General features: G+C 39.9%; 1 protein-coding gene across 1 annotated transcript; it reads left to right on the top strand.

Moving 5' to 3' along the window:
• The first annotated feature begins 828 nt into the window (after positions 1-828).
• Positions 829-1,675, top strand: LOC124342143 (ras-like GTP-binding protein Rho1). The gene is made up of 4 exons (XM_046795112.1): positions 829-837; positions 1,051-1,194; positions 1,306-1,537; positions 1,596-1,675. Exons 1-4 carry the CDS (start codon positions 829-831, stop codon positions 1,673-1,675), a joined length of 465 nt encoding a protein of 154 aa, XP_046651068.1.
• Positions 1,676-15,445: the final 13,770 nt, after the last annotated feature.

The raw sequence follows: 15,445 nt of genomic DNA, 5'->3' as shown, positions 1-15,445 counted from the left end.
GTGGCACCCTCGGGGTGTTTGCGTAAAAAGGAACTCTTGAGTGATTAGGATCGTTTTTTTTAAAGGAGGGCGGGGGATTCATGATAATTGAAAGCTATAAGCGAGGTTTGCCTTGGTAGCGGCGGTCCCATAGGTTGGTAGATCTGACCAGTAAAATTCGGGGGGAAGGAAACTTATGAAAGACTTCTCCCGTCTCCCGACCTGTTTCCTGAAAGGCTTGACAGCACTTTCACTACTTTCGGCCGACAGGTACCAGTTCTGGGTACGAAGACTTCATGCGATGCTAGCTATTATGGGTGATACAATAATTTCGGGACTTACTGTAGGTACATGTTACAAAAGAGGGTAACCGCGTCGAGGTGAGGGCGGTGGCGATCTAGTAGGCGGTGGTAGTTGTGGTTGGCGCTAGATGAGGGTGAAGCGGTCGTTCGTGATCCTGCGGGATGCAGCCGTGACTGGGTGAGATGGCGGCGGGTGTGGTTTGAAGATCCAGGCGACGTGGTGTGAGACGGGATGATGCGGTGAAGCGTTTACTACAAGCTGGACCTATGTTGAAGGACGCAAAATACACTGCCCGGAACAAGTCGTGTTGATGGTAACTAAAAGTTTATTTTCTTGCTAAGGGGACAATCACTAATATAATATGTTAGGGAAGAGCGTTACAACCACCTGCACAGTACGCGTATCAAAAATGGACTGGCCAAAACGATCAGCTATTATTTAAAGTTGCAAGGTCGGATGTTTTTAATCACCGCCGAGGGAATGGGTATTCTGCGTGCTACACAAATTTTTATCAAAGTTAATGGAAGGTCAGAATTTTGGTGTACAATGGGCAAGGTTAGCAACAAGAAAGTTCAACGGAGGGCAAGTCATAAAAAGTGGGTGCGAACAATTAGGGATTGAGCGAGGCAAGGTGTGAATACTGTGGTTCCAGAGGGACGGAGTCAAGATTCAGTCATCTGGCCTTGCCAGATGTGAAGAAGCGTAAACTATTACATTTTTATTCGTTTATTATATTATTATATTATTATATTTATTATATATTATTAGCATATAAATATTGTCATTATCGGTGTTAGTGGTTGTGGAAAGACATCCCCTCTGACTGTGTTTGAAAATGATAAATTTCCTGAAGTGTACGTGCCTACAAAACTAGGAACTCGAGTAGTAAATATTACCATTCGTGACAAAAAGGTATTCTTCATTATGTTATTAAAGTGTTTGACACCCACCTAGTTTTGCTTGGTGGCTTTGTATTGTTCAATAATTTGATTATTTGTTTGTTTCTTTTTTTGAATTGTTTAGGTTAAATTAGAATTATGGAAGCCTTTTGGGCAAACGTTATATGATCGTCAACGTCCTCTGAAGTACCAAGATGCTAACGTTATCATCTTACGATATTCTATCAATGATCGAAGTTCACTAGAAAAAATTGCTAATAAATGGACAAATGAACTGAAGAACGAATGCTCAAATGCCCTTATTATTCTCATTGGGAATAAGAAAGATCTTAGAAATCATCCTGAAACTATCGAAGGTCAGTTTTCAAAACCATCTCAATTATCAATTGAACTGTTTATAAATTTCAATTATAGGATTAGCCCAGATGGGGCAACTGCCGGTGGAGCTAGGAGAGGGTGTTGTCATGATTGAAGAGATAGGCTTATATGCCTAAGTGGAATGTTCTGCAATTCGCAGGGAAGGTGTACGCCAAAAGCAGCCTGCTTTTTCCCTGGATCAAACAGAAATTCGGTACAGCATTCCTTCAAATCCCTGTTGACGGTGCATTTTTAAACGGATGTGAACATTTCATTGAGAACATTTCACGGGGATACCAGCTGATTGTGGTTTACGACCTTGGACAAACGTGACTACGGCGATTCCAAAGTATTTCCCCGTTTTCTTTGGAGCACTTCAAGTAACTACGGAATCGTGCGAACCTTGGCGTCGTAATCTTTTGTCGCAGCCGCGGTTGAAAATCTCTGCTGTAAAATAGTTAATCGGAAATGTTTTTATCTTTATTCTCCAACGTAGCTATGGGAAATCCAATTTCGGTTTTAGTGTACTACTTGAACGTGATTGTGATACCGATGTTGTGATACTACTCGAACGATACCGATGATGATCGTGATGATGACGATGAAGAAGTGAAAGAGTTAGATGTTAGTAAATAAAGTAGTATAGTAGAGTAAAATAAGAATCCATATCGATTCGGCAAAACCAATTCGGCAAATCAGTTTTTGTCGATTCGGCAAAAGTTGCCGAACCGACTTGATAATTCGGCAACACCGATAACGATTCGGCAACGCTACGGGACTGGCGCCAAGTTGGGCAGTAATCTAGACTTAGTTCCAGGTTCAACAGTCAATACCTGTGTCTTTGTGCTGTGTGTTGTGTAATCATGGCTCAAAAAATCTGTGTTACTTGCAATAAATCTGATCTTGGCAAAATAATGGTGCAATTTGTTTCTTGTGTGGGATGCAGAAGTCCTGTTCATCTTGGTTATTTACCTGGAAATTTCCTTGGAAAAGGTAAAATTAATAAAACGTAAAAAGTTTAAGTGGCATAAGGTGACTTTTGTTGGTTTTTTCTTAGTTCTTTCTAAGGCTGCATATGTTTTGATGAAGAAAAACAACGAGTCTTTTAACTTGAAATGTGCTGCATGCACTGTCTCTGTGACTGTGGCAAGAACAGCCGAAAAGCCGAAGAATATTTCCGATTTGCATGTCCCTGATTTGCATGCCCCTGATTTGCATGTCCCTCAATTGCATGTCCTTGAGGCTTCTATCCCTGTGATGATAGCAAGAATGCAGCTTGGCCCAGTAAGTTGAGAGAATAAATAAGATTTAATAACATAGAATAACATAAACAAATTGATGTAGTGGGTGATTGTTGAAATTAACCAGAATACGGGTGTGACCATATCGCCGATAGATGGAATGGGAGCATTTGAAAACATGACTCCAAGTGTAGAAATTATGCCTGTAAGTATATATATATATATATTTAGTTAGATAAGAAATGCAATGTAATTAACATAAACTTATTTTAAATAGAATGCGGCCGTTGTGCAGCAACCAATAATTTCAACGCCAGTTGATGTGCTTCCTGACCTGACAACTGATTTTGAACGCAGCGTTTTGAGGAACCCTAGTCCTGTAAATGAGCTTACGAGCTATTTTGAAAGACCTGTTCCAACTCAGGAGCCCAGTATCGACGATCGAAGGAATCCACCAGCCAATCGTTCACGCTCTTTTCCATCTTTTTCAAAATCGATTCGAAAGTGGCATTTAGAAATGGCAGCTGGAAAACGGTAATAAATTTAAGTAAAAAAAATATATAATATGTATAAAATATGAAAAATGTTTAAAATAACAAATAACACTTGCATTATTTATTACGTAGACGTCATCCCATGCTCATCGACGATACCGAACGTGGACTTGAAAAACGAAATACACTAAATTGTGGAACGGTCATTTGGCGCTGCAATTATCGGCCCAAAATAAATTACTGTCCAGGACTCGTCGCTCAAGTTGGCAACCACTTCGTCGAAAAGCGGAAGCATACATGTAAGCCGAAGCAACATCTTAAGGTTAACACAATTTTGTCTTCCCGTGCTAAAGCCTAGGCCCTAAACAATGTAAGGGAGCCCCCCTTAAACATTGAAGAACCCCTTATCGTTGAGACGCTTAAAAATAACCCTAATTAGGAACCGATGGAGCCGACCGTTTTAGCCAGAGCTGTTTCAAAGGTGAAGTCAAAATTATTCGCAAAAAACCCGAATGATCTTTTCTTCCAAATCCAACATGTACACATTCCGAATGATTTTTACCGTGGGGAAGTTCTGGTTGGGAGTATGCGTCATCTCATTTTCATGACAGCAGAACAAATTTCTTTACTGAAATATGCTGTGAGGTGGTATGTCGATGGAACTTTTAAAATCATCGACCAACCATTCACACACCTTTTTTCAATCCATGGTTTCATAAGAAAGGAACACAATCTTGAACAGATCCCGATTTGTTTTATATTCATGTCTGGGCGGACGGAAAGGGACTACAGAAAAGTTTTTGAAAAGATAGTCGAAATAGTTGGTGGGGAATGCTCCGTGGAAGAATTCGTAACCAATTTTGAACGGGCAATCTGGCGCGGTGCCAAAAACTCACTACCTGAACGAGTAAAATTTCTTGGATGTGCATTTCACTGGTGTCAAGTTGTTTATAGAAATCTTAAAAAGATTGGCCTGCAATACTGCTAGTTCTGACACTGACTACCTTTTTTTCTGGCTGACGTGCGACATTGTCGTTTGCCTACAGAATTCTGGTAAATGCTCTTATATTAGAACTCTTTTTTTACCTTCGCGGCATTAAGTTCCGACAGCTGTTTAGCTGTCAAAATTGGGAAAGTGTGGGAAATGGAATAACATTGTTGGGTGCATCGCCGACGTTGCCAGAAAAAAAAATTGAAGAAAATAACAAAAGTTAAACATAGTTTCCCGCAATGTTGGTAGGTGGCTTTCAAAATAAAATCGCTGTTCGGATTTTTTCGAACCATACTGCACGATTAGTGTTTCGGGCGGGTTAGTTGAGGGTGCGGGGATCTACTTCTTCGACGGAGTTGGCTTGTATTAAGCTGCTCTTGTTTGCTCTCCCGCTTAGCTATTTCCTATGGTGGGGCTAAAAAACAAACAAATTACAATTAATAAATATGGGAGGGCACCAACTTCGGACAACTGCTTACATTTCCTTTTCATCGTACAAGCGAGTGACCATTTTATGGTCAGTGTACCAACGCTGTTTATCCATAACCAGAGTGGAAGGCGGCTCGTGTTTTTGTCCCACGTCTAAACAGAAAAGACATCTGTAATTAAAAAAAACCAGCAAAACCTCAATTTTGCACGTTTTGTGCCAAACCAATGATGATTAATTACAGCTGACGACCAAACAGACAGTGTTCCGCCGGGAGCCAAGCGCAGTTTTCACTGGCCCATCGCAAAAAAGGGCTGACCGAGTCACGATCACGAGCTCCATAGAGAGAACCCGCACTCGTTGTCTAGCCGCATGATGCAACAAAAGTACAGAGACGAAGAAGGGCCGTCCCAGCTAGAAAAAAGGCCTACATTTGCTTTTGTTTTACACATTAATTACCTGCAATGGAAATTGACACACGATGAGCCTTGGTTTCTGCATCCCGTGTCATTGTGTAGTGTGGTAACACGTTCAGGTGGCGGGCGAAAAAACGATAAATTATTTCCCTGACATTTTCTCCGTCAGTGCGCGGTTGCAGCACAGGTGGAGGAGCAGGAATATCAACTGGTGTACTTATCTCCCTCGGTCTAGCTCCACCGAAATCGGGAGCTGTGGCCGATGCATTGACACCCACACCGTCAACCACGCCTACTTGACTTTCGAGCTGTTGGGCAGCTCGAGAAGTCCTAGCTCACCTTGGTATTTCTTTAACTTTTGGGCCACTATTCCATTTACACATTCACCAGCAAAAGTGACAGGATATAGACCATCTTGTGGTTGTCCAATCTCGACCGTCAACCAAGTTGATTCGATGATTGATGTCCATCTATTTACCGGAAAATTGGTGAACTCTTCGAAGAAACAGAAAATGCCGTACGGAGGCTGGGAAAAGCGAATGAGAGATGAAATTGGTGCCAAAACGGTGTCGCGCCTAGCAAACTCTGTGGACCCGTGGTCAACTAATAAAAGCTTGACTACGGGTCCATCTTCTTGAATAATCCTGACACGATTGTAAATATCTAAGAAAAATGACAATTTTAAATTAACAATAAAAATATTACCGATAAAAGATTTTGATAACTTACCAAAAGTTGCATCGTGTTTGACTCCGTAGTAGCCCAACAGGCTTTGTTCTGTTGTATGATACAATTTGGGTGGGTTATCAAGTTTCGAATACGCTTCCTTCATCTCAGTACTCATTTCCTCAAGTCCAACAGAAAGTGGTTTTTCTGTGCCGACAAATTCAAATTGTCCAAAGAATTTCCCCGGATTTAATGCCTCGGAAACAAAAAGGACCTGCCTTTCTGGTAAGTTTAATGTTGGTAGCTGAAAACCATTTGTAATAAAAATATTAGAAATTATCATCATTAATTTAAATATTAAAAAAAAAAAACCTCCTTAAGATGAGTTGTATACACTTGGACGGGCACGAACACGGTCACGGTCACGGGCTCGGGCAATGGGACAGCCTCACAACTTCTCGAGTTGCTGGGCAAGTCGAGAAGTTGTTGTAAAGTTATATTGGATGGGAATCCTTCTTCTGGAACTTTCCATGGTTGTCTGCAAGTAGCACATGGAAACTAAAAAAAAAAATATAAAATTAGAATTGGAAATGTTTAATTATTTTATTTATTACCTTCACATTGCCGTTAACATTCGAAATTTCGATGCATCTCAAAATGCATACCCTGCAAAATGTATGCTGGCATGGTAGCTGTCTTGGGGATTTATACCACTCAAAACACACGCAGCATGTCAGCACTTCATCCAAGTAATCATTCATCTTGGAAGTAAAGATAAGGGAGACTCTAGAAAATTTTTGCCGTTAAAAAAAAGTAGGAAAAAAAATTACGTAACTGGCAAACGCACGCGAGTCACCAGTCACACACAAACACACACACGAAAGAAAAAAATAAAATAAAATCTCACAAATATAAATATCATAATGTACACAATCCCGGCCTATCCATTTTGCCAGACAAAAATTTATTTCCGTCAGGGGGATAGGTGAGTTGTTATATAAGACAACAACAAAAAAAGGGGGGAAGAGAGAAAAATAAACGAGCCGGATCGAATCGGAACGACGGGGCACGCGCGTTGATTAAAATATTTTTCGTATTTTTTTGTTTTGTTTGTTTGTATAACAAAATGGGAAAACAAAAACAAAACCAAAATAAAAAAATAAAAAATGTTTGTTTTTTATACGTAAAGCGGATATTGTTGTTGCCGCCAAGTCAATAACAGCAACAGCCGCCGCCGATTGATTTATTCTGAATAAATTCAATTTTAATTTGGTTTTGATTCGTGTAGATTCTCGCAAATCGCGCAAATTATCGCCAGACTCGCTAGACCTCCCCATCCATCCATCCGTATATAGGAACAGCACAGCACAGCAGAGGCAGAAACGGCGCAACCCAAACAAATAAATAAAATATAGTCACAACCAGACTGCTGAAAACAACTACGAGGTAGTACAACATCCAGCAGACTCTCGGCCGGCCATCAGATCGCGCTATTCAAAGGAGGACGGGGGACTAGCAAAGGCCGGAATCCCTCCGGAGGGGGAACACACACACACACACATCAGCGGAGCGTTGATGACGATTACATAAGGGTTGCGATAGGGGCAAAAGAGGGTGGAGATAGGGTGGGGGGCGAGAGAGTGCAAAAAATGACCATTCTTCTTCTTAATATGCTAGAGAGCCTCAGGCATTGCGCCCCGCTTTGTCTGACCCTAAGGCTCTCTGATAGATGAAAGCTTCCAACGACTGCTCCGTTGCCGCGAGGGTGTCAAATGTGAAAAAAACATGTCGAACAGCCCTATTGTTTAAAAAAATAAACTCAAAAAAGACAATCGCAACAACAATATGTTTGGGAAAAACTCCTTTTTGGTCTAACCGTAAATTAAAAAAAAAAGATTCGCAAGAAAGGCCAAATTTTTTGATTGTTAAGTGAAAGTTACAACCGAAATAATCTATTTCTCTGCGATTTTCACAATTGCTGCAGCTAAAATATCAAACGTTTTATTTTTATTGCGTTGACTTTCAGCCAAAGATTTTAACGCTTCGACTCTTTCCTTCTCGATCCCCATGAATTCTTTTCTCCAATTTTGCTTGCTCTTGGGCTCCAATGTTTTCTTCGCCTTTAACCTCAGACTTCCCCGCCATCAACCTCAGTTACATGGTCCAGTTCAACAGTTGGGTCATTGCCAAAGATATCGTCCATCATCTTAAACCATTTCCAACCTTTTGACGACGCTCCGGGCCTTGCGAGCAAACGGTATGTCCCCTTCATGTTTGCTATTTTCTTGGACAAGAAAGCTGACTATTTCTTCATTTTTGCTATGTCGTCAACTTTAGATAACTACGAAAGAAAAAAATTAAAAAAGTTCATTTACCAAACGTATGGAAACCACCTTTATCCATATCTTCATTTTCTTCGAATAGGGAGCGTCGAATTGTGGCTTGAATGTTTCAAAGACTTTCAACAGTGTCACAGTTTGTGTATCGTCCCACTTATCAAGATCCCGTTCTTCTTCCTGTTCTTCGATTCCATATTGATTAGCCTCCTCCAATACATCAACAGCTTCCTCGTCATTTATTTCTATAGAGAGATTATGAATTATGGATTTATGATCAGTTAAATTTGTCCTATTAAATTATGTTCTGAATGAAATATTTACCCGTTATTTCATTATAATAAGAAAAAGGATGTGGATGCATCCGTCGTATGCCAGCTGACAGCAGCAGTGGCGGAAAAATCCAATAGGGGCTTTTTTCAGACGGCTTCCGAGTAGAGCCAGTTGAAGCCTTTCTTTTCTGTCCAGTCTTTTTCACGACAATCTTTGACAGTACTTTAATTTTGCCATCTTCAACAACAACACGGGGATTGCCTAGTGCCCTATTAGTTTGTACAGTTGTCCTGCCTTCACTTGATTCGTCGCAAGAATCCACCACCTCTTTTTCTGCTAAAAACCAAGAGTACAATATTAAACATACAAGTAAAAATTTTGGGAATGTTAAGATAATTTACAATTAATTTCAAGATATTACCTATAAGAATATGCACTGCTTTTTGTTCTTCCTCTTCACGCAAAGTTTGCAGTCTCTTTTCCTCCTGCTGTTTGAAATGTTCATAGACCCCAGCAGCGGTAACTTGTTCCTTGTAATCCGCATCTTAATCCTACATGTTTGTCAAAAATATTGTTTGCTTAAATGAATTAAAAAGCATTCATACCGGTATCCATTCGCAGCTTGTCTTCGTCAGCTATCGTCAGGTATTCATGATTATTTTGAGTATGATAAGTGATAAACTTTACCGTTCAACGCAGAAATAAAACTGGACAATCTTGTGTATCATTTACCATCGAAATATTTTGCGTACCCAACATCTGTTACCGAAAGAACTACCATTCCTTAAAATATTGCTGCCATTTAAAGGCGCTTTTAAAAGTGGAAATGTTTTCATTCCAGTCCTCATTTTGAATAAAATCATTTTTATTTCTCTCGTTTACTTAATTTTCTATAGTACGAAACCTGAGAAAAACTGAAAATTAACCCAGACAGCACCATTCCGTCTTATTCAATTCCAAGTTAGTCTGATAGAACATAGCCTACTTAACTTCTAGGCCGGCGTTCGAGCTATGTGCCCCTTAGTGTAACTTTGCCCCTCATCCTTATCTTTAAACCCAGTCGGTACATAGCACATCTAGCGGTCAGATTTCCAGCAAGGGTATTTATTTACAAGTAAATATCCATTTAAGCATGATGAGGCCATGGCTAGAAAGAATTCAATTATCAGTTGTTTGAATTGTCGTCAGATGGCACTGATAAATCAAATTTTCCCAATTTTTCTCTAGTTGACTAAATTATGATATGCCGAAATAGTCCAGTCATTTTAGCATTTATACCTAGAAAAAATGTAATTAGATTTTTTTTAATGAGCACTATTTCTACTTACTTTTTAAATAATGGAGCAGTCTAACATCCACGTTTCATCAAATTTGTGTCCGATAACTTAAACACATAAGTTTAGGCTCTCGGGCGTAAGTTGGGCAGGAGAATAAAGTTATGCTAAAATTATACCATGATAACATTTATTATCCAAACTTACCCATCCCAAAGTTTTTGGTGTCGAGAAAATATTAACATTTTTTTCACAAGTTAACAACAAGAAACAACAACAAAAAAAATTTCTACTCATGTTATTAATAGGTGAATGTATATTCTTAAAATACATACTTATGCATGAATTAAGACTTAATTTTATATAGTTTTAGCAAAATTGAATTTTTAAATATAAACAAAAACGTGTTTTATCAAATCTGGCAACAGAGCAGCAGACGACGTACTTCTTTCTTCAAATTTTGCAGGTTATTTTATCAATTCGTTATAAATTGCGTTTTACCGCAGCTCCTTGAATAAAACACAATTGGCATTGTGACATCGCGCCTTCACACTAATTTATCTGTATAGGGACAATCTATGAACCCCCGTTGACCATTTACACGATGCAACATCTGCTTCCATAAAAAGGAACTCAATCCGAAAGTTTTTGTTGGGTAAGGTTTTAAAGCAATTAACGTGGTCTACCGAGGGCTACCTTAGAGTAAAAATCGAAGATCTTCCAGAAATCGAAATTGCTACAAAATCAAATTTAGTAATTAACAGTTACTTATGGAATCCAGACGGTAAAGGCGATTGCACTGGTTATAATCAATATTCACTTAAATTAATTTGGGGTGGAAAAAAAAATAAAGTGTATAAATTTATTATAAAAAATATACTACCCAATCTTTTCATTGGGACCAAGTTGATCACTGGGAATATATGGGATTAGAATATGGTGATATCGACATTTTGGAAGCTGAATTAAGCTTTCAAGCTAGAACTAGAAGTAATGATTTTTTTGGTTAAAAAGAAACAAACCTATAAAATTTTCTTTTTCGGTCAAAAACCCGATTTTAGACATGGTGAATTGACGATTTTCATAGGTAATTTTAAGAGTACTTGAAAAGCTTAAAAATTAATATGAGAAAATTTCCTTTTCGGTTTGATTTTGCTTCTTAGAATTCTATTCTATCCAATATTAAATTTGTGTGGAAACACACGAAATATGATTTCCTTCAAACAGACCTTTTTTATATGGCATCAATATTTAAGGTAGAACTCTGATTTTTGAATTTTTTAAAAAGTGCAGAATCTTGTATTTCTACTGCATTATATTTATTGGTAGACATTTTGGCTGAATAAACCACGGATGAACTTGACGGCTTTCACAATAAGTTCTGTCGGATTATTCAGGCTACATACGTGAAGGACAAGAACAAAGCAAATATTGGGGAACATGTGACGCCGCACATAATTTTCGCAATAGTTTTATATCTCCATTATCTGGTATTTGTCAGCAGCAATATACAGGCCCGCACCAATCGCTCCTATTGTTGCGGCGATAACTCGTCGAAGAATGTTAGGCTGCCACTCGGCTTCTTACATTTTACGTTTATTTCTTCTTTGGCAAATATAAAATTTGCATTCAGCCATTCTTTTCCGTAATAGTAACAGATTCTCTTTCGTTTAAATAAACGATAAATCGCCTGGAATTGAAACCCACAACCATATCATAGGCGAACATCAGACTGTGTAGCTTATTCTCGCAAGGGGTCTTTACAAGGAGATTATTTTTTTTTCTTTGCTGCTCCGGTCCTGCAGGCTCGTTTTCTTGAAAATGATTAGCACTGCTCTCCGGTTTTCTTTGTTTGAGGGTACATGGGGATTTTTCTTCTCGCATGTTATCTGACTTATGTTCTTGTGAATGTCTCTTCTTTCTTCTTTATAGCGTGGAAATTCCATCAATACGTGGTCTGTTGATTCACTATTACAACAAGTGTCGCATGGGCCCATTGGGTGTAGGTTTCCTGAAATCTCTTTTGGTTAAGGTTTAGTTTGTCAAGGCAAACTTTGGAGAGTAACACTTGCTTGGATCTCGATTCCCCAAAGATAACTGGGCAGAGAAGCGTGGTTGTGGAGTGTTTTTGGCAGAACTAGCCGGTGGTAGTTTTTGGCGATGAATACTGCCTTTGTCACATTTTCTTGGTGATCTCGGTTATCCCCTTTTTTTGTAGTTACCGATGGCTTGATGCTCATTTTTGCTGGGAGCCCGGCTGTCAGTTTTTTTGCTCTGTCAGCCTCTTTGTTACCTCTGATGCTGGAGTGAACTTTGATCCATGCGAATGTTAGGCTGCAGTATCTGTTCTTAATTTCCTTCCATATGCTCTGGATGCATTTTGCGGATGCGGAAGTCTTTTTCGCTGTGGTAGACGAGATTTTTCTGAGGCCTTGCCTTCATATGGCAGTATTACGGCAATTTAGCTGCCGTTTTGCCGTCTCCACCCACTTAGTCGCTATATATATTGTTGCAAGTTCTCCCTCCTCCTTCGACTCGATTTTCGCGAGTGGAAATTTTTTTCTTAATCCCATATCTGGAATTGCATAAGTTGCTTCAGAGTTTCTGTTTTAGCGGGAAAAATAACGATTTTGGATGCCATGATCCACCACGGTGGTTTGGTGTAGACGTGGAGTTTGTTGGTAGTTCGACTCCTGCTACCTCAAAGAATCAGGAGGCTCTTGTGATGAATGAGGACTCTTGGTTACATTCCCTTTTGTACCAAGCTTTATCTAACTCTCTAATCAATAGAAATTGGAAAGCCATTTTGGGAACTGATTCTTAAGAGGTACTTTGCTGCTGCAAAATTTTCTTCTTAGAGTAAGAGCCATCTACACTCCCTCCATCCAAAAAGCTTCACTTTAAGTTACTCTTGGAAAGCCGATATACACTCTTATGGCCTTTGCTTGAATCGAGTCCAGATTTGCTTTTGTTGTTGGAGTTGCTGACTCATACAACTCTGTCCCGTAATCAAATTTTGAGCGGATGAGACCATAATATACGCTCATCATCTGACTTGGATGGGCCCCCATTTCGTTCCGCTCAGCGTTCTCATGATGTTGATTGATTTGTTGCAGCTTAACTCCACTTCTTCCATGTGTTTCTTCTAGCTCACTTTTCTATCAAAATTTACTCCAAGGATTTTTGCGTCGGTTTGAACGGTCACTTCGGCCCCTCCAATTGTCACCATCATCTTTTCCGACACTTTTCTTAGGAAGAAGACAATTGATGTGGTTTTGCTGGGCGATGATTTGAAACCCAACTTTGCATACCACTCTAAAACCCTACTTGCGTCGACTTCAATTTCTTTTTGGAGGATCGGCAAATTTTGGTTTTGATCCCAGATTATCTTGTCGTCGGCGTACATCCCTGATTAGTTGTGGCGAATGGTTTTTGGAAGATCATTCACCATGATGACGAAGAGAAGGGGACTTCTCTTCACGCTCCCCTGTGGTGTGCCGTTTCTTAAAAATATTTTCTCTGATCTGCCTTTTCCGGCTTTTACCTCGAACGATCTATCCGATAGGAAGTCACAGATCCACCAGTGTTCTGCCTTTGATGCCCAGCTGATGAAGTTTGAAGATAAGCTCGTTGGTCCAGATAAGGTCATAGGCTTTTTTAGGTCTAAAGTTATCGCCATTACGTGCTGCCCACTCGATTTAGCCCCTTGCATGCTGTGCTTCATTCATATAAGGTTGTCGATGGTGCCTCTTTTGCTCCAGAAGCCGCTCTATTCTACCACCGGGAGTAATTTTGTTCTAGGATCGAGGACATATTCTTCTATGTAACATTCTTTCCATCAGCTTGCAAATGCAGGATGTCAAGGCTATCGGTCGGTAAAAAGACGGCTCTGTGGGTGGCTTCCCGGGTTTAACAATCAGAACCACCAGCGAGTACTTCCAATTAGGCAGGGTTATGACATTTCCTCTGATTTGTTTATTAGTTTGAGTAGCGTCAATTTGGCTGCCGGGGATAGATGTGGGGTCAAAGCGACTGTGATGTTATCGTCTCCTGGAGTCTTTTGCGACTCCCATCAAAGCCTCCGCTAGCTCTAATGGAGAGAAGAAGTCGTCGAGTTCGAGGTGGATTTGGCTTTCCTCTTTTATTTGGCAAATATTCTGCTTTCAAAATATCTCTCTTTCATTCAGGAACTCCCTAGATAGGTTTGAATCACTGCTTACTTTCACGTAAACGTCGGCAAACATGTTGTTTTCTGTTCCTCATCGGAAATAATATCGCCATTTTCACTCACTAGGACGGATGGTGCGCCGGATTTTCTTATTTTGGTCATCAGGTTTATTTTGGTCCACAGTTGTCTGGATGTTGTGGTTTCTGTTATCTGTGTGCAGTACACTTTCCAGTGTTCTGCCTTTGCTAACTTGATGGTTATTTCGTTCACGCCGCTCTCTCTTTTTTGTTGGCGGCGAGGTCTTCCGGATTCCTCGTGCGTCTTACTTTATTAATTGCCTTCCGTCTAGCTTAGGTTGCCTTGCCCGTTTAGCCTTGGGGCACTTATCGTTCCACCATGGAACGGGGGGTTCCATGGTTGGCTGTGGGATATCTTGTACCTTGGAGATAATATTTCTGCTCAAGACATGGCCTCAGTTAACTAATGATTAAGTTCACTCACGTTTTCTGATCCTGTCACTATTTCTTTTTCGCTAAGTATGTTGAAGCTGTCCCAGTTTATTTTCTTTAGGTTCCACCTCTCCTTTGCTTGGATTTGTGGTGTGGCTCGTTGCCCTTTGATGCAAATAGGGACTGGAAAGTGATCAATCCTTATGGTTGTCGGATGGTCTATGGACAATGTGCACTGGGAGCAAGGTGAGTTTTTAAAGTAGGAAAATTGGATCATACGGCATAATCTTCTCGGACATCCTTCATCATTGTGATTTTGTTGAAATAATTGTTTCCACAATATTCCATGAGTTTCACTGCACATCCGATTGGAGAATAGAAATTAATTGCATTGATGCACTTTAGAATTATTTACATTTTTCAGTAAAGTCGTTGTATGCATTCCAAATTTCCTCTTTTAAAGACACATAAAATGTAATTTTTTTTTTAGATCAAACTTTTATCCCTCCCGTTTGTCATGTTTAGAAACACGAACTCTCTTGACATAGCAATTTGGTTATCCCACACATCACTTGTATCCCACCCCTCCCTTCCCTTTATGCTGATTAATTTCCCATCAAACTTTGTGTTTTAAACCGCTTCATCTCCATTTTAGATATCGTAATTGTATGGCAGCAGCGTATAGCATGTTGGATTATCAAACAAATATTTTTTGTCTCTGTTCCGTACTTTTGAACCCAATATGAATTTGCAGGAGAACAAGTTGTGCGAGATTGTAATGAGACTACCATAGATGAAAATTCCATTAAATCACTTTTCATTTTTTACTACACAGATGTTATTCGATGTCGTCCCCATTTTACATTCCCGAAATTAACTGAAAAATTATTATAGTTTTTGGATCTTACACATCTCACACATCACTTTCTTCTTTACATTGTCGACAAGAACAGGAGCAACACAACAGAAGGTGGTGACCCTATCCAGCCAATGAAGGATGACCTCGAGGGGGAACGAGCAATGACCCTATCGTTCCTCCTCCACCTCCTCGCCTTCGAGGGGGAACGAGCAAAAAGCTGACCCTCCACCTCCTCGCGCGAGAGGTGGAGGAGGTGGAGGGTCAGCTCATTGCCTTTTCCACCTCAAGGGCGAGGACGTGTAGGAGGAGCAAT

This window comes from Daphnia pulicaria, chromosome 6, assembly GCF_021234035.1.
Source record: "Daphnia pulicaria isolate SC F1-1A chromosome 6, SC_F0-13Bv2, whole genome shotgun sequence".
In the NCBI taxonomy this organism is placed as follows: domain Eukaryota; kingdom Metazoa; phylum Arthropoda; class Branchiopoda; order Diplostraca; family Daphniidae; genus Daphnia; species Daphnia pulicaria.
This window is presented reverse-complemented; position numbering and strand designations above follow the sequence as displayed.